The 21,171-nt window shown below is 38.5% G+C and overlaps 1 protein-coding gene across 2 annotated transcripts in view; it reads left to right on the forward strand.

Moving 5' to 3' along the window:
- The window catches only part of LOC139727453 (NEDD4-like E3 ubiquitin-protein ligase WWP1), a 72,298-nt gene that overhangs the window by 10,638 nt on the left and 40,489 nt on the right, over positions 1-21,171 (forward strand). For both annotated transcript variants that reach the window (XM_071638421.1, XM_071638430.1), the window contains exon 2: positions 10,593-10,696. In XM_071638421.1, coding sequence (XP_071494522.1) covers positions 10,651-10,696 — 46 coding nt within the window. In that variant the 5' untranslated portion in view covers positions 10,593-10,650. The remainder of the gene's footprint in view (positions 1-10,592; positions 10,697-21,171) is intronic.

Raw genomic sequence — 21,171 nt, forward strand, 5'->3', positions numbered from 1 at the left:
GATTAACTGAACTGACACGGCCTGCAATATGCATGTGGTCAGAGTATGAATGATTAATGAAATGCAGGCACGGTTGAAATGCATCACCTGTACTATTTACCAGAGAGATGCCATGCAGTATAATTGTATCTGTGCTGCTGGTTATTCATACAGTGCAGTGTAATTTTATCGTATCATACACAGAACACTTAATAAGGTACAGTTCTAAGAATTAACACGAGTGCATTTGTCATTATCATGCCTCGTTTTTGCGTAATTGAGATTACACTGTGGTTGCCATGGCGGTATACTGTTACAGAGTGAGAGATGGGGAAACGGGAGGGACTATGAGTATGGCTATTGTGTGGCAATGTGGATCACTGCACTGCATATCATAGAACTCGTACATTGTACAGAATCAGTTACACAACCCATTGAAAGTGCAGCAAAGTGAGCTGTACAATGTATACTGATAATTTTTTTTTTATGTTCAATGGATACACTGTAGTGCTTACAGATGTACTAGAACTTCACATCAACTGAGCATGTGCAGTACAGAGCTACCAAGTCTCACGCATTCTGAGTGAGACTCAAGCATTTAGGGGTCGTCTCACGATCTCACGCATGGCACCCATTTTTCTCACGCATCGGGCAAAGTCTGCAATTTGGGCCCATAATAAGGAGCATAGCCCAAAGGATTAAAGTAATAGTTACAATTGAAGATATAATTTTCATTTAGTCTTTCAAAATAAGTAAAAAATAGTCACTTAAGTATGCACCTGACCGCACCATTAAGAGCTAAAAATTGAAAAACCTCCCTACTGTGGGAGGCCACGGGGGGGAGGGGGGGGGGGACCCTTCCACACCCTCGCTTGCGCGCACATTCGCTCGCCAAGATGCCGAGTCATGAAAATCTCACTCATAAAAATTTTTTTAACTTGGCATCCCTGGCAGTATGGTGTGAATCACTACATCTTTAACGTGGTAAGGAAGTGTTGTACAATATGGTGTACGGTGTACCCTTACATAAGACTATATGTAGATGTAACCCCCCCCCCCCCCCCCGAATAATTAGCATTAATAGCAACAGAAGAGATTCTGAAACAGAACAATGTTAGTTGCTGTTACACAATATATTCGCAGCGTAAAAATTTCAGAAATTGGAGCCAATGACCTTTCCCACAGCATTAAATTTTTCGCGAATTGCCACTGGCGTCCAATGCATATTGTGTAGGCAAGAACTTTCGCTTGCATTTTAATTTTGCAAATGTTGGCACTCGCAAAATTCGCGAAATCAAAATGCACGCGAACATTCAGTAGTGCATGTACAATGTACATTTTAATAGGCTCTTCATTGCTCCTGTGATATCTGCCATATTGAACATGTACCTTGTCTGAATTTGTTCATTGTAAGCTTGTATCTCTCTCTGTCAGATTTTAACTGTTCACACTCCAATGAATCTGACATTTGTGTCAACAAGGTATAAACTCTATGCCAATACAAAACGTGTATTCTCAATATGGCAGCGAATGTGCATTCTCACAGCAGAGCACCAAATGGGTGTTAAGTATTGTGTATACAGGCAGCAGCTGTACAACTGTACCTTCTTTGTAGAAGGTACAGTACATGTGTTCTCAGTATGGTTTATACTGCAGAAGTATAATAATCATTCCATACTGGATTTGATCAATAAGTGACTGATCATTACAGTACAAATGTAGTAGGTATTGGGTGTCAGCCCTCACACAAAGGTCAGTTTGAGAGCAGAGACAGTTAACTGTGTGATGTGATTAGCTACCTTGGTACATGCACAGCTCTGCTTACACTCAGATTCATTAAAAAAAAAAAGAAAAGACTGTTTCCATGGTGATATACTCTGGGCTTGAATGATGTCATGTCATACTTGCTTTTTGCTTCTTTTTCCTATTCTTCAGCTCCTTTGTGTGTGTGTGTATGTGTGTGTGTGCGCGCGCAGCTTGTGTGTTTGTGTGTGTGTGTGTGTGTATGTATTACAGAATAATATTTGTCTGCCGATGATCAGGTAAAATGCAATGTATAACATCCAATGGATAGACGTGCACACTGTATACCTGGTAAGAGCAACTTTAACACAGTGGATGCTTATTGTTAAGGGGGCATTCAAAAAGAACTTGTAATGCTATACTCATACTTGTCATGAGGTGAATAGTGACAATCAAGAGGTATGCGTAGATACAGCTCAAACTAGGAAAGTGTTTCCAGCAAAGGTGTATACGAGGATGTAAGGTTCAACTGCTGCAAAGCGCAGTGTTTGTTGGGATGGATTCGTGTGGCATAATTCCATATGATTATATTCATTGAAATGTCACACACCCTTACCCTTGTTTTCACTCTGTCAGTGTGCAGAATTGTTGTGCAAAGGTACGTTGTAGTCTTCGGTGGTATAAAGACCAAATGGCTCTTAAATCAAAGCAGTGCCGCTGCTTTGTATTTTTTTTTTCTGAAGGAACTGGGCCACCTTTCTAATATTTATGACCATGACATTTCTCGTCGGGCAATTTTCATGACAGAAAACGATGAGTGTGTGGTTGTAATGCGGACTCGAAAGTGTAATTCACAATTTTTATGTGCTTGTCACATGCAATGCATTTCTGTGCTGGCTGTTGCAAAAGCACAGATGACCTGGAGTGTTTATGCTATGCTCCAGCACATGATTTCAATGTCATATGCTTAATAATTTCATGGCAATCACTTGTTCATTCTGATAGTAGGAAAAAAAAAATACAGAAATTATGAGGTATTTTTCAGGATGCTGTTAACAGAGACGTCAGCTATCATTTTGCAGTATTTTGTAGGGTTTGGAAGGCAAAAAATACTAACAGGTTTCATGGACAATACTGATTTTAACCAAATTGCATTACTACATGAATACAAGGTACCTATGGTATTGCAAGAAAGGTAAAAAATACAGTACTGCAAGGCTGTTTGAGAAATTGGAATCCCTGTATCTGCAGTTAGTATCAATAATAATAATAATAATAAAAATAGTAATGATAATGATAATAATGATAATAATAATAATAATAATAATAATAATAATAATAATGATTGAGTGGGGAATTGACAGTATTTAATTGTAGAAAACTCATACTGTGTTCAAAGCGACTGTAATAAAGGAAGTTAAATGAAAAAATGGTGGAAGCTTTAGTAAGATAGGACATACATGTACAGTACGCGCAATAAGAAACGCCTCCGTCAATTTCGTTTTCCAACGAAAGTTCGTTATCGATCGAGTAGCAACGAAATTTGGACGAAATTTGGACGAAATTTCGTTATCGATCCAGTAGCAACGATTCTGACGCTTTGTGGACGCATTTCACGCACGACCGCCCGCTCAATTTCGTTCGGCAAATGCGTTGCTCGTTCGGAAAATGCGTGTTCGGAGCTCGGCAGTTTCGTCCAAATTTCGTTAAAAGCGTCCGTGATCCAAGGCGCACATGGAATACAGTACACACGTGTGTGTGTAGTGGCCACATCCACAGCCGCTAGCCGGCAAGAATCACTGCAAGATTAGACTCAACAAGTACTAGTAGTAGCACAGCGGTCGGGAATGAGAACAGTAGACAGGCGTGGAATTCACCTGATTCACATAATACTATTAAGAATGGTAACATGTATACATACATCGATGCCGTTTTCATTGAAGCAATTTGTAAAAGTTTTAGTTTCCCTTACCCTAGCTGTAAGTACGGCACCGTTAGCAGATTATTCACTGCATTTGTAAGTCACCTGATACATCACATGTTGGTATGCGGGCTGCATGTAACCAGGGAATGTGCACGTGTGGGAAAGGCGAGTGCGCCGTATGTGCGTCGCAATTGCCATGGCATGGCTCGCTCGGCTGAACGAAACAGAGATGTACGATACATGACAAGACCCAGTATAAGGCCTACTAATTGTTCACGTGTTGTTTTTTGTTTTTTTACAAGCAGAAAATAAACAACTGTTGATCATGAAATAGACTAAATTACCAATCAGAGATCATTCGGGTTCATAGTATTTAAGAGAAATCACGCAATTTTGGCGAGGGTGAACCCACAGGAACCCACAGGAACCTTATCGTAGAATGCCGACCAAAAAGAAAATGGTTTCACTAAAATTGCGTGTACGTAAAATCCATTTGAGTATAGAAAGAAAATTAACCCCCAAAAAGAGGAAAAAAGAAATTAGAAGGATTTGTTCGCCGTTATTTGGTCATTAAATATATTTTCTTTCTTCAGCAATTGCGCGTTACATTGCCCGTTTTTTTATTGAATCAGGGCCCTGTTGCATAAAACCCTTACCGCTGGACTTACCGCTCCTTTCTATGCGGTAAGTCTTAAATCAGCGGTAAATTTTATAATCATTGATGCTGACGGTAGTTACTATTGAAATTCAATGGTAAGTTTTATGCAACGGGCCCCAGAAAAGCAAAAAAAAAAAAGTAATATTCAAAACAAGACAATAAGTTTAATTCTTAGTTTGATATCGTTTATTTCTTTATTGGACAGAGAGATAATTCAGACGGTACGTGGAATTTTCAAAGCGACTAATTCAGACTGATTCTTAGTTTGACTTGGCTCTTTCTTTCTTTCTTTTTTTATTTTATTTTTTTTTTTGGGGGGGGGGGGGGTTTGAGGTTCATGTTCGTTGTACCCATGCACCCATAAGGTTCATTAGGACGAAAATGAAACATTCAGATACACGCGACTTCCCTACACGAAAAATAGATGTTCGTAAATGTGATAGTCAAATTATGATTCATAATTCGAAAATGCACGAATGTTTGTGATTGGATAGGTGCGTTATTGTCGGATTAGCAAACCTTCGGAGTACTGTAGTATCGAGCCTGTTGTATTCAAGGATAAACGAACTTTTGAAATAATGAATTTTATATTCAGAGTAAGACAATAAGTTTAATTCTTATATACCTGTAGTTTGACATCGTTTATTTCCTAGTTGTGAAGCGGGAAGCGAGAGATAATTCTGAAAAGAAGTATATATACAGTCATGCAGACGGAACGTGAAATATTCAAAGCAGCTATGAGATTAAATCTTAAGTTGTTTATTTGTTTGTTTGATTGCTTGTTTGTTGTTATGCTCAAGCGTTGGTGTAATTATATGTACATTTTTTTTTTGGGGGGGGGGGAGGCATTTTTGTAGTACCCAATGCACGTAAAGTTCGCTGATGCGAAAGTGATAAAATGTTCCGTAACACGCAAATTCCTTACACCTTGTAGATGTTCGTACCTAGTGTGAAAATAAAATGTATTACTATTATTTTGTTTCCCCCATTGTTCGATGGGTATAGCAAACCTTCGGAGTGTCAATCCTTTCGTTTTCGGATAAACGAACTTCCTTAACTCACAACACCATGTTTCAGAGTAACAAACTAGTCATTATTTTATTCGGGCATTGGGAATAGTTCAGGAATAAAATATAGAAGGGAGGAAAATCTTTAAGGCAAGAATTACGATGGATTCTTAGTTTGAAATCATTTATTCATTTCCGTGGTGTTCATTATTCCGAAAAAAAGAAAACGGGTGCGCTATTCCGATGGTTACGGCGTTATTTCGAATCCGAAACACGCATATTAATTCCTTGTGCCTATCCATGTTTGTTGATTCGAAAATGTAATCATGCTGCGGGTAATTGCTATAGGGGGCCATATATTGTTTTATTTCTGTCTATTGTTATATCATTATTATCATTATTATCATTATTATTATTATTATTATTATTATTATCATTATTTTTATTATTATTATTATTATCGTCTTTAACATTATTAACCAATGTTTTGATTAACGAGCATTTTGTGGGCTGTTTTTTTTTTTGTTTTTTTTTTGTTTTTTTTTTTTGGGGGGGGGGGCATTGCCCGATTAGCAAACCTTCGGAGTGTCAATCCTTTTGTTTTCGGACGAACGAACTTCCTTACCTCAGAAGAAGAAATCAGTGTAACAAACTAGTCATTATTTTATTCGGGCATTGGGAATAGTTCAGGAAAGAAATATAGAAGGGAGGAATCCGAAACACGCATATTCCGTGTGCTTATACGTCATGTTTATTGATATGCTGCGGCTAAGGGCCTATTGGAGGTCGTTATACCTTTCGTTTGGTGTACGATTTCTTTCGTTTCATATCACTTTATTTGTTCCTTTCATATTCTGAAATATTTAAAGGTAATCTTTCAATTGCCTCGCACTGTGTATATATACATGCATTTTCGTATAACGGCGATTTCGCGCTTTGCTGCAGTATTTCGAAGGGTGTTTGATGCCAGCCGCTTCGGTGTGCTCTGTGGTAATGTTTATGTGGTTGTCAGGGAGGTTGTTGATACTTTGTCTGTTGACATTTATTTTCGTACAGGCATGGGCGGATCCAGGAATTCTGTACAGGAGGGGGGAGGGGCGCAACTAATATTTCTGGTGCCACTTCCGGGTTTCACTTCTATTTTTTTTTTCCACGATAAATAAAGGGGGCGTGCGCCTCATGCGCCCCCTCTGGATCTGCCACTGCTACGTGTTTATCTCGAGTGATGGTGATCGTGTTTCTAAATGTTTATAAAAAAAAAGGACAAAATTATCCGAGTGATGCCTGATGATAGTGCAAGTGATGATAATCAACGATGCTGATGTAAAAGACGGCTTGCTGTGGATGCTGAGCGTACGTGCCCTTCGTTTATTTAAATAAGTTTTCCCTCTTTTACTCTTCTTTCCCCTCCCAAGAATGATAAAAAAAGAAAATACCTACACCTCACAACAAAAGGAACCACGTGTGAACAACCATCGTTAAGTTCAATCGAAATGTTCATTATTAGCAAAGAATAAGGGGAAAACACGAGTGACGGAAAATGATAGAAGCGACGAGATTGTCTTCTTGTGTATAATGCGGTCTCTTGGGATTGGAAAAACCCCACCCTCTCCCTTTGTGGAAATTTCCACAAAACCAGGTGCGTGCCAGACCCCAGGTGCCAGACGAAAGAATGCGCGCATTTGGTGTAGTATATCGATCGAAGAACTCGCGGGTGAGTTGAGTTAAAGGAATCATTGCAAAGATGTTCTGATGTTCTGGTTCTCGAACTGTAAAAAGGAATTGATTAATCACTCAAAAATGCAATCACAGATTTATATGAAAAGTCTCATATGCCTAGACAAATTCACTGAGATGTCCTATGTGATGCAGCCACCACCCGATTAAACGGCAAAATCATGACAATAAAATTTCACGCTCATCAAAACTGCCTATTACTTTTCATATGAATTTTGGTTATCAACACTCGTTCGTGGATTTGTTTGTTTGCATGTTTTGTGTGTATTATTCCTCGATCCTGAAAGACGTAATAATTATTCGCATCGAACGTAAACTGTTTACCGTAACTAAGCCTATGGCGCATTCGATCCATTCAACTTGCAGTAACCTTTAAGGCAGTACAACTGTAAGTAGCACATGGTGCATTCTTTTGAACCACGTGTTTCGCATATCGGCACATCCAAACACATTAGCGATCGTCCTTATGGCAAACTTTCCGATTACAGTCAGGGGAGAAGAAATCGTAATACTGTAAATGTACTTACGAAAGTGATTATGCTTAAGATCAAATAAAATGAAGAAGTTTGAAAACAACTTGGCAACACTCAATCAAGTTTTGCATTCTCTCACACAAAAGCTCTCTTGAGAAAATGAAAGCATTCCCTCTCCCCTGCTAGATAATGGAAGTTTTCATTACTAGCCCAGCAAGTTTTGGGAGTGTACATGAATGTTTTTAGGATAGAGTCAAAAGGGACCTAAGTTTTCGATCATAGCAGAATCTTCGTCAGAAGCAAAATGGCAAATAGGCAGAAAAAGCAACCACACACATGTAAAGCGACTTCACACAACAAGAACAGTCAGGAAAAGGCAAGGGACAAGGAACAAAGAAAACAAAAGGAGAGGGTAGGATGTCATGGGCAAGGAGCCCAACAGGTAAAGGGAGGGGGATTAGAGCAGGAGGATGGACAGACAAAAGGCAGGGGAAGGTTAGTAATGGTCGTGAGGGCCAGGGGGCAACCATTGAAGGAAAAGGATGAATATGGAGGCAACATCAAACAAGATAAGGAACAACAGAGAGACAAAGAAAGGTAAAGAGTGAAATAGCAACAGCAAAGGGGGGGGGGGGTGAGCAAACAGCAAGCCCTAGAAAGGATCTGTACAAGTACCAAGAGGAGGCAACAAAATGAAAGTTAGAGTCAATCAACAAATGCAATTAACCATATCAAAGTATGGTAATATTAATACAGCAATAATGATGATGTTGACAAAACAAATTAGAATAATCATTAAAGCACATAAAAAGGGGGGGGGGACACAAAGTCCATGGGAGAGAAAATGTATACTTGCAAAGCAAGTATCAATAGGCAAATTAAATACGTTTCAAAGAGCTGGTTCATATGAAATCACCTTTGATTTATGATTTTACAAACAAGAATTTTCATCGCTTACTTATTTCTTTTATTACTTTAGTAATGTCATGATATTTCATGATGGTATGTGTTCTGTCTTTACATGGCAAGATAGGGTTTTTTTTTTTTTCATCCAGGGTCAAAAGAAGAAAGTGATAGAAAGATAACTGAAAGGATAGAATGGAACACCTACTCAGCAGGCAACACTAAAACAGCCCCCAGGGCCAGGCCATGTCGTCAGTGTCACTCTCGTCTTAGATCATTACAGGCCTACATTGTACATGTATATGCTACTCGTTTCGTACTCGTCATCGCCAACGTCATGATGGTCGGTCACACGAAATAAATTGCATCATCATAAGAGCTCTTATATCAACACCACTAGATAGTGTAGATTCATTATCATTATCACTATCATTCCAGTCGATCTCATCCACCGCGAAACCCTCAAAATCCTCAAAATCATCGTGGTTAATACTCTCACAAAACACATCTGTAAACGATTCAGACATCGCAGACCTAGCTACACATCTTGCACACAAAAATGAAATGGAGGTGGAAAACTACGATGAATACACAAAAAATATCGACGATGGCATTTTACCGTAGCAGAAAATACACAGAGTATCTTGCACCGGAAAAAAAAAATGGATGTGGAAAACTACGATGAGGAAAACTAGGGTGAAAACCCGATGCGTGAAGACGAACGATGAAGACACTTTACGGTAAAAATACTTACACGGAAACAAACGAGTGGGTACGATATTCTCGCACACACGAAGATAATCGACACATCGTTCAATCGAAAAACTCAACAAACACTCGAACAAAAACTCACCCCAAATTGTGGCAAACACGGTAATCACTTAATAAAAATGAGAAAAAATACTCTCTAAAGTATGATTGTACTCTGAAAAGAAAGGGATACAATGATACGAAAGCAAAAGAGAGAAAATGAGAGAAATGGACGGGAAACCTAGAGAACTTCGACGAAAGAAGAGCTAGCAATTCGCGATTAGAGCTAACTTTCCTGTGTGTGTGTGTGATCGCGTGTAAAGGGTTGAAAGCGTTGAAAGCGCTGAAAGCGTTGAATGCGTCCACAGCTTCGGAAAAGCGTTCGGGGATTTCGTTGAATTCGTTGAATTCGTCCAAAATCCGTCCATGAAGTCTGGACGCAAAAAGCGTTGAAAACGTCCCCGACGAAATCAACAACGAAAAAAGCGTTGGGACGAAATTTGGACGCACTTTCGTCGGGCGTTTTCTATTGCGCGTACTGTATGTACATTGTACAACAAGGAAGGTACACGTGTACATGTATTATACCCTAAATGTAAGTATTATTCTTGATCACATATAGCCAAATTTAATGGCCTAATTTATATCATATTTTTTATGGCCTCACTAATTTCCTCACATTGACTTACAAATTACATTTACTTTAATCATTCATTCATTACATTTACTTTAAAACATTCATTCATTCATTCATTCAATCAATCAATCATATACACATAAGATTACTTACAGTTTTAAGAACTCACCAATGATGGTGCTCACGAATAGGGAAAGTGATGTAGCTGCCACAGTATTAAAATGAATAACCAGAAACCTGTTTTTACGAACCAGTAGAAGAGCTCAATGAGTCTACGATATCGTCACTTCATATAGTTTGCATAATTCTTGAGAATTATGTCACTGTTTCATGAACACATGTGAAACTTTTTTGTTTTTCAGATTTAAAGAAACTTCTACACATAATCTTTATGTTTGTGTAATCATACAAGTTGTACATTAAAGAGGCAGATAATGGAGTCAAATTTTTTTTACCAGATCAGGTCTGCCTTACTAACAGTGAAATGGTAGGACAGAGGTGCTCATATTTCTAAGGTACAGTGTAGACCACTTCTTTGTTTATGTTTGTTTGTTTTTGTTTCAAGTCAAGGTGGTTGGGGGTCATGTTCAGGCTACATTGGAGTAATGAACTTTGATTGCCTGACAATACTCACTTTAATATCACTCATCACCAAAAAAAAAAAAAAAAAAAAATCATAAAATGTCTAAGATGGCTCAACTTCAGTATTGTTTCCAATAACCATATTTTTTTTTCTTTTCTCTCTCTCTCTACCTATCTTTCCTTCATTTATATCCTCCAGGTGTTGTCATACAGAAATAGTTTGGTTTCGGAAGACTTCTTTTCCGTGAAGAGCAACCATGGCGGAACAGGACGGTGGGCCACTATCCCAACTCCATGTGACAAGTAAGTTTCTTCTTAGAAGTGAATTCTAAAGATAATTCAAACCAGACTGCCCATGTATGCTATAGGAACACTTGCTTCTGTCAAACAAATTCAATGGATAAATGCATGATGACTGCATGTGTGGTGTATTTGGATGTATTTAAAAAGCATTCGGGGGGGGGGGGTTGTGTTTTGTTTTGTTTTGTTTTTTGCAGTGTGTCTGTCATCACAGTATGTGGTCTGTAACATCGAAAGCAAGAGTTGGGGCATATCACCAGTTGCATAATTGAAACAAAGTGTTCGTGGAAAACAGAGCTAATTCTTGCTGTATGTACTGTAGATCTGTTACCATGCGATTTAAACTAGGAGGGGGTGCTGAATGGAACATATGATGTGACTGAATGTATGGAGGAGAAATGTATCAGTGCAGGAAATATCTTTTTTTCTCAACCGGCATCTCTTTCTAGCATGGTGTTTGGTGAGATTTTGTCGAAGTGCAGGAAGTGGCCTTTTGCTATAAACTTGCTAGCAACTTGCTGCTGTGGCGAAAAGACTGCATTGAGGAAACTGTTATCAGTCATTTGATCTGCTTAACTATCGACCAATCAAAACAAACATGACAGTGTTTTTAGCGATAGATTGGTTAGATGATGTCATCGCAGTGGTCAAAAGATTGGAGTCCAACCAAACTGTATTGACAATAATGACACATCTATCCAGTGACAAGCCCAGATATTACTCTAGATACTTCCTGAGTAGAGCTTGCCAAAAGGTCAATCTGAAAAAAAAAAGAAAAGAAAGGGAGAAAGGGAATTCAACATTAGCAAAGCAGCAAATCAGTGCAACAACAACATTTACAATGTACCATTGTAATCTCTTGGTATCAGTAATCTGTAAATATGGGCATGGCATCTGTTTGATATGTAGAGTGAAATAAAACAAATGGTATGATAAAGTTTTATAGAAATTGGAACATAGAGTAGGAAATGAGGCATGAACGGTTTCATATAGCTGATTGATTGCTAATTGGCAATTGACCTTCACTAATTTAGATTTACATTAATCATTCAGCGTTTTTGTTGGTGTTTTTTTTTAGTAGTAGTAATGATTTAAAAAAAAAATAAAATCAGGTGATACATATTGTACTCCGGTGGGATTCAAACCCACAACTTCCTGATTGCTATACAGGCGTCATATCCACTAGACTACCAAGCCTCTGCCTGATAGCTAGAGATGGTTCTGATCCCCTATGGCAGCAGGTACCACATGTGTATTCAAATTAATAATTCTTGTGTCAAATTGTTTTTATTTCAACTGATTGACATACATTTTTAGCATGGCTATTACTAAAAAACACTGAAAAGTGGGTGGGTATTTATGTCAATGAAAGGCAGTTTGTCAATCAGTCGCAATGAGAACAACTCGAAAAAATTAATATTCTTTCATGGAACAGTAATATCAAAGTCATTCAAGATAGATAACATGATGATACAGTCAACACATATGTCTCCCATTGACCTTCATAGAATCATATGTACCGATTTTCTGAATCGAATGTCCTTGTTTGAAATTATGTGGAATAAGTTGCATCCATTGCGTCACTTTATCGTAGAGTTATGATAACTCACTCAGCAATGATAAGTTTTGAGGGGTAGTTTCTAAATCAGTTACTAAAGATATGATTTTAGTAGTTACTAAAAACTTGATTTTAGTATAATAGAAAGAGACCAATAGAAGAGTTGTGAGACAGTGATATCGGTTGAGTGTTTATATGCTCATGAAAATGTGACTAACCAATTAGTACTCTCTTTTTATGAGGGGGGAGGGTTGGGGATGAAGACATCTGAAATATTGAAATTCCCTAACTTTTTTGGGGGTTTCCAGTTTAGTAAAACTGACCATTTCTGTTAATATATTCTGTTCGTTAAACGTCTACTTGACCTTAAAGAGACATAATTAAACTTTTAAAACATTTTAGGGGGAAGCAAAACCAAGCCCCACTGTTGTCATGTTCAGTAAAGAGCAGCATAAATGATGAAGTATTGAGGAAAGGCGGGGGGGGGGGGGGGGGGGGGGGGATGCAGAGGATGGGGAATCGTGCAGGGGAGCTGGAGCAAGTGTGATTACGCAGATTGCTGGCAGAGGTATCCCCCTGGGAGAAGGGAGAAACGGGAGGATGCTGAGCTGTGTGCCAGTCACCGCCATCTTGCGCACTGGTCCCGCTGAAAATAACCTGCTGATGCAGAGGTTGCAGACCCTCTCCGGGGGCGAGTTCAGCCGAAGTTCAAAGAAACACGGTGACCGGCGCGCGCACGCGCTCCCAATCTGCCAGCGGAGTCCTGGAGATTAGAAACAGTGTTTCATCGTGGCCCATCACATCTGCCGAGACGTGGTAGAATAAAGTGCCACAGTTTTCCTATCCTTACGTGCATAAGCCCAGTCCACATTAACTTTTTGGTTAAATAGTGTAAAGCCAATGACACTCTGGTACTGTTCCCTTGACATTTCACTCATAACATTCTGACAGTGACTGTACACCTGAAGTCAGATGCAAAGTAACTCCTTTCAGGTCGCTATTAATAGAGAACTCATACAGGAAGATGCTTCGAAACATCTTTTTTTTTTTTTTCACTAATTGAACTACAAAACTGTTGTGCCTATAGGTGCGGTCAGACTGGCAAAAGATCGCGAAGTTTAAGATCGCGATCTTTAAGATCTCGAAGTTTTGCCAGTGTGACCGCAAACCTCCCGCGAAACTTCTCGATCTGTTTGCAGGCGGTGTCTCCGAAGTGCGAGGCCATTGTCATGTACAGATGTGCATTGTTACATCACAATCACTAGCCATCGGACGGCGCACTCTTTCTTGCGCGCGTACGAATGGGCCAAACTTCGCGATCTTAAACTTCTCGATCGTTTGCCAGTCTGACCGTGCCTTATGAAAGCAAACCGGAATCACAGATGTGTAATTATGTTCTTCAAATCACCAAATGGCCAAATATTTTTTGGGAGGTATATGTTCCAACAATTAAAGTAGGCTTGATTGCTGATTCATTTATGTACTGTATTGTGAAACGTATCGGAGGAGTAATGTCCATCTTGACCTCATCTTCACTTTAATCGTACAACTGTACTGTATCTCTCTGTCCATTTGAAACAAATTGTCTCCTAAAATGTATGGATACTGGAGACTCCTGCTTCTTGGCTAACTTGAGCATCGATGTGCTGGTGTTGAATTTAAAAACCTGGGATGTCTATATCACAAAAATCTTCATTAGTGGGATTCACACGTATGCAAATTAGCGGGATACAAATCTTGAGAATTGCAACACAATTGAAATCTCGAGATTTTTGCCAATGTGGACACAAAAATCCCAAAATTATCGCTATCAGCATCGCGATACAATTCCCAAGAAATCTTGCGCTTATTTCTGAATTATCGTGATAATTGACCCCGCAGTGACCATGTGAACGCTGGACCAATCAATCTGGAGATTAGTATCCCATCATTCAAAGCACACATCCCAACAGCATGCGCACTACACCACTGTGACTTGCAAGGACAAAGGGCATGGGGAAGCAAACGCAGTGAAGCACACTATACATATGTGCCAAATAGCGGGATATTTCTGTCCGCGTGAACACTTGCATAAAAACATTGAGATTTGGATCATGATCATTATTCCGCCAGTTCTGTCTGTGTAAATGCTTGCAAAAAATCTTGAGATATGGATCGCAATCATTATCCTGCTGTTTTGTACTTTGAATGCAGCTATTATGATACCTTTTTAAAAAGATTGCATAAAGGCATTTTATTGTTTGCATTTTGAATTCTAAAGTTTGATCAATGTGTAGCAATGGTGTAGGTAAGGGTTGCTATACATGTACAGTCAAACCTGTCTTAGCGGCCACCGCTATATAGCGCCACCTGCTTGTAGCGGCCACTGAAAAATCCCCCGGACGAAATTCCTGTATTATGGACCCTTTATATAGCGGCCACCTGCCTAATGCGGCCAGCAGCCACTCACTTTGTATCCCGTGGTAAATATGTACTTTGGTATAGCGGCCACAAAAATTTAGCTGAACCGTTAAATCAGCCAGGAATACGATGTCTTTTACGTTCATTGCGTGAATTCTACCGAGTCCTAGCTCAGTCACAATCATACAGACACGATTGACAAAATTAATTGAAGCTCTTTGCCACGAAAAGCCGTCTTATCACTAACTTGACTACCGGTAGATTTGATCTAGGCTTCAGTAATGCCACCCTCAATAGATGCTACAAAGGCGAAGACAACTCCTAATAACATCTTAGAATTTTACTAAAATGCTGAGTAATTAGCGTTTATTAAGTTCCTTTGAATAAGGACAATATGGTACAGAAGCAGGCAAAGAAGAAAAAAGATAAAATGAAAGTGAAATGTACAACAAAAATGCCCATATTAGCTGCACATGCAAACTTATTTGCTGGTTGTTATTCTGTATTAAGAATAACATGCGATATTTTCTGTTATGAAATGCAGAGTGTTGAAATTCAAAATGGCCACAAACCTGTCTATAGCGGCCAGTTTTGTTGTTTCCCTTGGATGGCCGCTATAGACTGGTTTGACTACTGTACATGTACTGTAGTTGCTGAACTAGTGACAGAAAGAATGTTACGATATTTTATAGACATCCAACTGCAAATTGCACCTCGAATGTTTGTCAGAAAAATGTCATGCTTCAAACTTCTGTGACTTAATTATTCCATTTCCAAATGAATAAAACGTTCATGATTTCGAATGTATGATTTGACTTGATTTACAGTACAGTGCAATCCTTCTACATCATCGTAAAAGTCATACAAAATTGTGAGTGAATACAATGTGGAGAGTCACTGTAAAACTTTCACAGCTGTTGTGTGCAGGGGCTCTCAAAGTACAAACTACAAGTGGATCTCAGGTGCAGTTTTCGTTGTCTATGCTGTCTCTAGTTTTATTTTCTGTGATGTTCTTTTGTACAAATATTCTTTGTTTTGTTTAGTTTTACTTCAGCACTTTTTGTGCTTGTCAAAACTGTAGGCTGTGTTTCATTGATCAGAAACCACGCACTGATTAGTAACTTGAGAATACATGAAATATGGGCAGTTCCATTGTATCAGTTTACAAACTTTATAAACTATTTGTACTATGTAAACTCTCACAAGTTCTTTCAATTGGGCAGTTAAGACATGAAGTACCCATGTACAAACGTGTATCACAGTGATTTCAATAGGTCTGCTGTAAAACCAGAAATTTTTATGTGCATTGTAATTTTGCGAATTTTGCCAGAGCAAAGATTGGCAAAATTAAAATGCACATGAAACTTTGAAAGTTTTTGTCTACGCTGTGGTCATGAATTGAATGCAAGTGGCAGTTCCCAAAAATTTAATCCGTGAAAAAGGCTGTTGGCTCCATTTTACAAAAAATTTAATGCTGCAAATATTTCTGGTTGTGCAGTACATTTTACTGTTTGTGCACTTAACCTATAGCAAACAGTATTCCCATGTCAAGTTTCTTATTTTTCTTGATTTGCAAAAATTTGAGCTTTCTTTTGACGCTCAGTTCATAGGAGGTGATATTCATTCCATTTGGCTATCTACGTGAGAATACCGGTAAAAAGGCTGCAATTTCCATAGGATCAACGATCATCACTTCCAGTCCAGACAACAACAACAACAACAAAAGGGAGAGAGAGAGAGAGAGAGAGAAAGGACCTAAAAAATTAATACTATTAACATAATATTTTCGCGGCATGAAATTTTCACGAATTTGAGCCAACGGCCTTTTTCGCGGCATTAAATTTTCGCGAGCTGCCTCTAACATTCAATGCCTATAGTGTAGACAAAACTTTTGTGTGCATTTTGATTTCGCGAAACATGGATCTCGCAAAATTTATGAAATTACAACGCATGCAAAAACATTCCTCGTTTATATACAGTTCGTCAAAAGGGTCATTTACTGACAGTTAAGAAGTAGACGCATGCAAAATGATGATTTACAGGTTGTAGGTACTGTAAAATGTGTGACATAGCACACAGAAGTTTGATTTTTTTTTTTGAGTGTAGAGTCATAATGATTTGCAACCAGAACACTGACGCACAGTAAAATCATGAATTTTGCCCCATGCACTCCACTCAACATTTGCTGTATGAATGTGCAAATTAACTTGCACAAAATATATATGATGGCTAAATGTTAATCACTACACCCCAGACGGATAGTAGGCTGTCGTCATGTATTGGCGTGCAGCTTGCTGACTTTTTAAGTCACAATTTCTCCCCAAGGAGAATGGGCCTACAGTGTACATGTATTATGCAATTTTCAGGCAGGTACATACATTCTGCTCATCAGTGGAAGTTGTAACCCACCCTATAGAGCTATTGTGGATGATCTGCATATTGATTTATGCTAACAGATGAGAGGTGGCAGATAAAATTCACACTTACAGTGCTGGACTGTTAAATATGTTCAGGGTTACGATGAAACTCAAAAGTCCCCTGAATTCATTAGATTTTATGCTAATAATGTCCAGTATATATGGATACATAATATCTTATGCAGATATCGAACAGAAGATGCATTCAATTGTTGTGTGTTTTAGCTTTGCTATTAGAACTGTAGATTATATATACTTTGTCAAAATCTTTCATGGTATTGTTACAGTTGTACATACAGTGGGGGTGGGGGAGATGTTTCTGACTCACACACCCTGATTACATTCAATCCAAGCAATGCTCAATGTAAATGGAATCTCCCTGACATCATGGGGGTTTCTTGAAATTGTAGACTTTTGAGAGGAAACAATGCAATACACATCATGTGGAGTCAAACTTAGATATAGCGTACATTGTATGTTCTCTGAGATGTCAGCAACTTTGATTAGAAAATGAAATCCCAACGAAATGTAGAAATGAAGAGGAGTCCTATTAAACACTGTGGCTTAAATACCAGACATGTGCATTTAATAGAAATATCTGACTGTACATCAACATTTTATAAGGAGTACCTCTATGGTGCAGCCATGTATTGTTTAGTTGTTTATGCTTATAAATGTGCCAAATTGATAACATCCAGGTGGACTACTAAACAAAAGTTAAGGCCTGCTGTCATGGAAATTTTGTGTTCCTGTGGAACGGAGGGAAAAGAAGCACAATTAGCAGACTCTGCAACGTGGGCCCTTGTGCTTGACAAGAGACCAAAAGTTATCGCACTTCAGTTTGCTAGTTTCCCTTTCCTGAAGGAAGGCGATACAAGTCGTAGTTGGCACGGAGTGACACATTGTTTCCCGTTGACACGAACACGGCTTGTCTTTAGGGGGGATGTATGCAGTGTTAGGGGAACCAGGCTCTCCACAGGGATGATGCTGCAACTAGATAACTCAGGTCGGAGTGGCGATAAGGACCCAAGCACAGGAATCTGATTCATTGAATTTATATGTCTCGCTACGAGATTTATTGAGGTGCAGGGGAAATATGCCATTGGCCGTGACATGAAATCTTGTTAATGGAATGACCTACATTGTGGTGAAGAAAATAGCTCTGAATTATCTCCAGTGTCAGTGACTAAGGTAGTCTAAACTACCCATTGAATATAATGCCCTTGATTCACACAAATTGTTTCTATTATTTTTAGAATTAATTCATCGGCCCAGGGGAGTGTGTTTTTTTTTCTTCAGAAAATCAGTCTCTTCCTGATGTTAATTATACTCTGAATGATGGAGATTAAAAGAAGGAAAATTACCTGTATTGCAGGCTAAGGACACTACCAAGCCGCCTTGTGATGTCTTCATAAGAACTGATTTTAAATGGTTACAAATGTATCTTCTTTTTTTTTTGGGGGGGGGGGGGAGGGGGGGGAAGGGGAAGGGGAGGGGTTGTTGATTTGAAATCAGCTATGTGTTTATTGTCATCTGAGGATAAATGTGAAATTTGTTTGTTTGCACATGTATGTTTGTTTGTTTAATTGTTTAAGGGTGTTTTTTTTTTTGGGGGGGGGGGGGGGCGGCAGGGTTGTCCTGTCTGAAAGCTACAATTTACAAGCTGAATTTAATACCAATTCACAAATGAACACAGTAGATATTTTACTGCAAGAAGACAGTAAAGGAATCTTTTTCTAGGAATTGCCAAAGGGGCTTAAGGTCAGATGAGGTCACTACTTTTGTTTTTACACTACTTCCTGCATTGCGGAAATGGTAAACACTTTCCTGTGAATGTGATGTGAGTATTGACCACATTGAAGACTTAATCTGTAGAGAGCCATTTTAGTGTAAAAATAGTTCATTGCTAGGTTTTTAGGAGAATAGGAAAAAAAGAATCTGAAGTTCATTACTTTTAAAGAATAGATTTAAACCCCTTTTTTTTTATCAAAGATAAATACTTGTATGCGGCTGTACACATGAGTATACATGAAGTATGGGACATGCTGGTTTTATTCAGTGCTCATGGTTCATCTGTAACAATCAGGTACAAGGGTTTGTGCCCGGTGTTCTGTATGAATGTACAAAATGAATGGGGATGTGCTGATGTATAGTACTTGTACACCCTTGCAAATCACAGCCACAATATGGCTGGCCTACAGTAGAAGTGGCCTGTGTTTTTTCACCGTAAGCTTGAAGATTGGGCATCCACAGTAGGCAGCATCAGTCATTTTGTCATGACCACTGTGAAATACAATTGTATGTGGTACAGTAGTGAAACTACTGTACGTACATTGTTAGTAACACTGTTCAGGATTCTTTTGTATTTTGTAAATTCAATGTCTGTAAATACTGGATGCTAGTATGGATATGTTTATAAATGAATGTGTCTTTGTAGGCCTATACATGTAGATGTTTTGTATAGCATTTTGTTTCAGGTTTTTCTATGTTGTTTTGCTGTATTATGTTTTTTATACCTCTGCCCTGAAGAGTGATGAAGGCATTACACCTGTGTGCTTCAGGTTGTCCATTGGTTTAATCTATGTCTGTCTGTCTGTCCATCCCACATTTCGTTATCACAATTTCAGATTAAACAAAACAACTGACTTTCATAGTACCTGGTCCAGGGAAAGCTGCATGAGTTGTAGATCTGATACAAGATTGTACACTGTATACTAGTAAAATTTCAGGCAATTTCCCTCAAGGTCAAAGGTCACTGAACTTTTGTAAAGAGGCTTTTTTTTTCAATTATGTATTTCATGTCGGAATGTGCAATGGTAATATTTCATGATGGGAACGGTAAAAATAGAGAATTATCTCTCTGAATGATAGTGGTGAATGCTAAATGTCATTTTCTGGCCATAAGTTCCACTCTGGGCATACAGTGTACACTGTACACACTGTAAACGTAATGATACTATTATTTGGGATGATAGATAGAAACAATTTTGTACACAAAATATTTCCTTAGTACAGAGAAGATCTAGGTAAGTCAATCCTTTATGAACTTCCTCATAAACGTTACTAGACTTAGTGCCATGTGATAACTTAAAGATATGTAGGACCTACATACTGTACAGTAGTGATTGTATTAGAAGAAGCTAGGCTTACTTTTGCAACATTGTCAACTGCACAGTCAGTCAAATTGCTCTAGTCTTGTTTTGTATCGTTTTGTTTGGTGTTTTATCTTATCAGTCTGTCTTACAGTGTTGTGATTGCATTATCAGGTTTTAGATAGTGTGCAAATATTGCCCGATACTCGGCCGCGGTTGGTTCCCATAGCAAAGCGCAAGTTCTGCAGGGCGAAGTCTAAATCCTGTATGTTTGTTCTTGTGACTGAGTGATAGGAGTTGGTGGTTCACTTACGTGTGTCAGACATACTGATGTACAAGCTCAGAATAAACTTTATGACATAATCTATTAATTGCCAATGACCGAAGAAGAGTTAAAGATTACCTCGACGAGTTTACCAATGAGCGCCTTGGGCTGGAAAATTATGATTTTTAGTTTTTGATTCGATACTATTGGACAGTTAAACTATAAATCTACAGGGATAGAGAAAAGGTTCAACCATCGTAACTTACTCAGTATACATGCTCTAAGACTATTTAAGATGAAGTGTAACATATTCCAACATGGTGCATGAAGCCCTTTGAGTATACATGTATCATGGTGAAGCAATTGATAATAATAATAAATGATAATGATGATGTTAATGATAGTGATTATAGTTTGGGCTTACAAAGCGCCTAATGATTACCTGATATTTTCCGTATGCTTTAATGTACACGTACAAGTGATTGAAGTCATATCGTGTATTTACAATGTAGTTACTGCAGTGTACTAAACGGCACCAAAGTAATGACTACCTCAGAGTTAAGGAAATCAAGAAATGAATTTCTTACAAGTACTATATTGCAAAGTAAGAAAGGAAAATTCTACTTGTACTTTGTAGTCTACAAACTGTACATTCAATCAATGCAGGCTGAGATGCCTCTTATTCTTAATATTTATTTTGCCTTTCATTTTTCAAGGAGGATAAATGCATCTCTGATGATTAAAAA

This window comes from Diadema antillarum, unplaced genomic scaffold (genome assembly GCF_040938485.1).
Source record: "Diadema antillarum isolate AM-2024a unplaced genomic scaffold, OU_Dant_1.0 scf00000017, whole genome shotgun sequence".
Lineage (NCBI taxonomy): Eukaryota > Metazoa > Echinodermata > Echinoidea > Diadematoida > Diadematidae > Diadema > Diadema antillarum.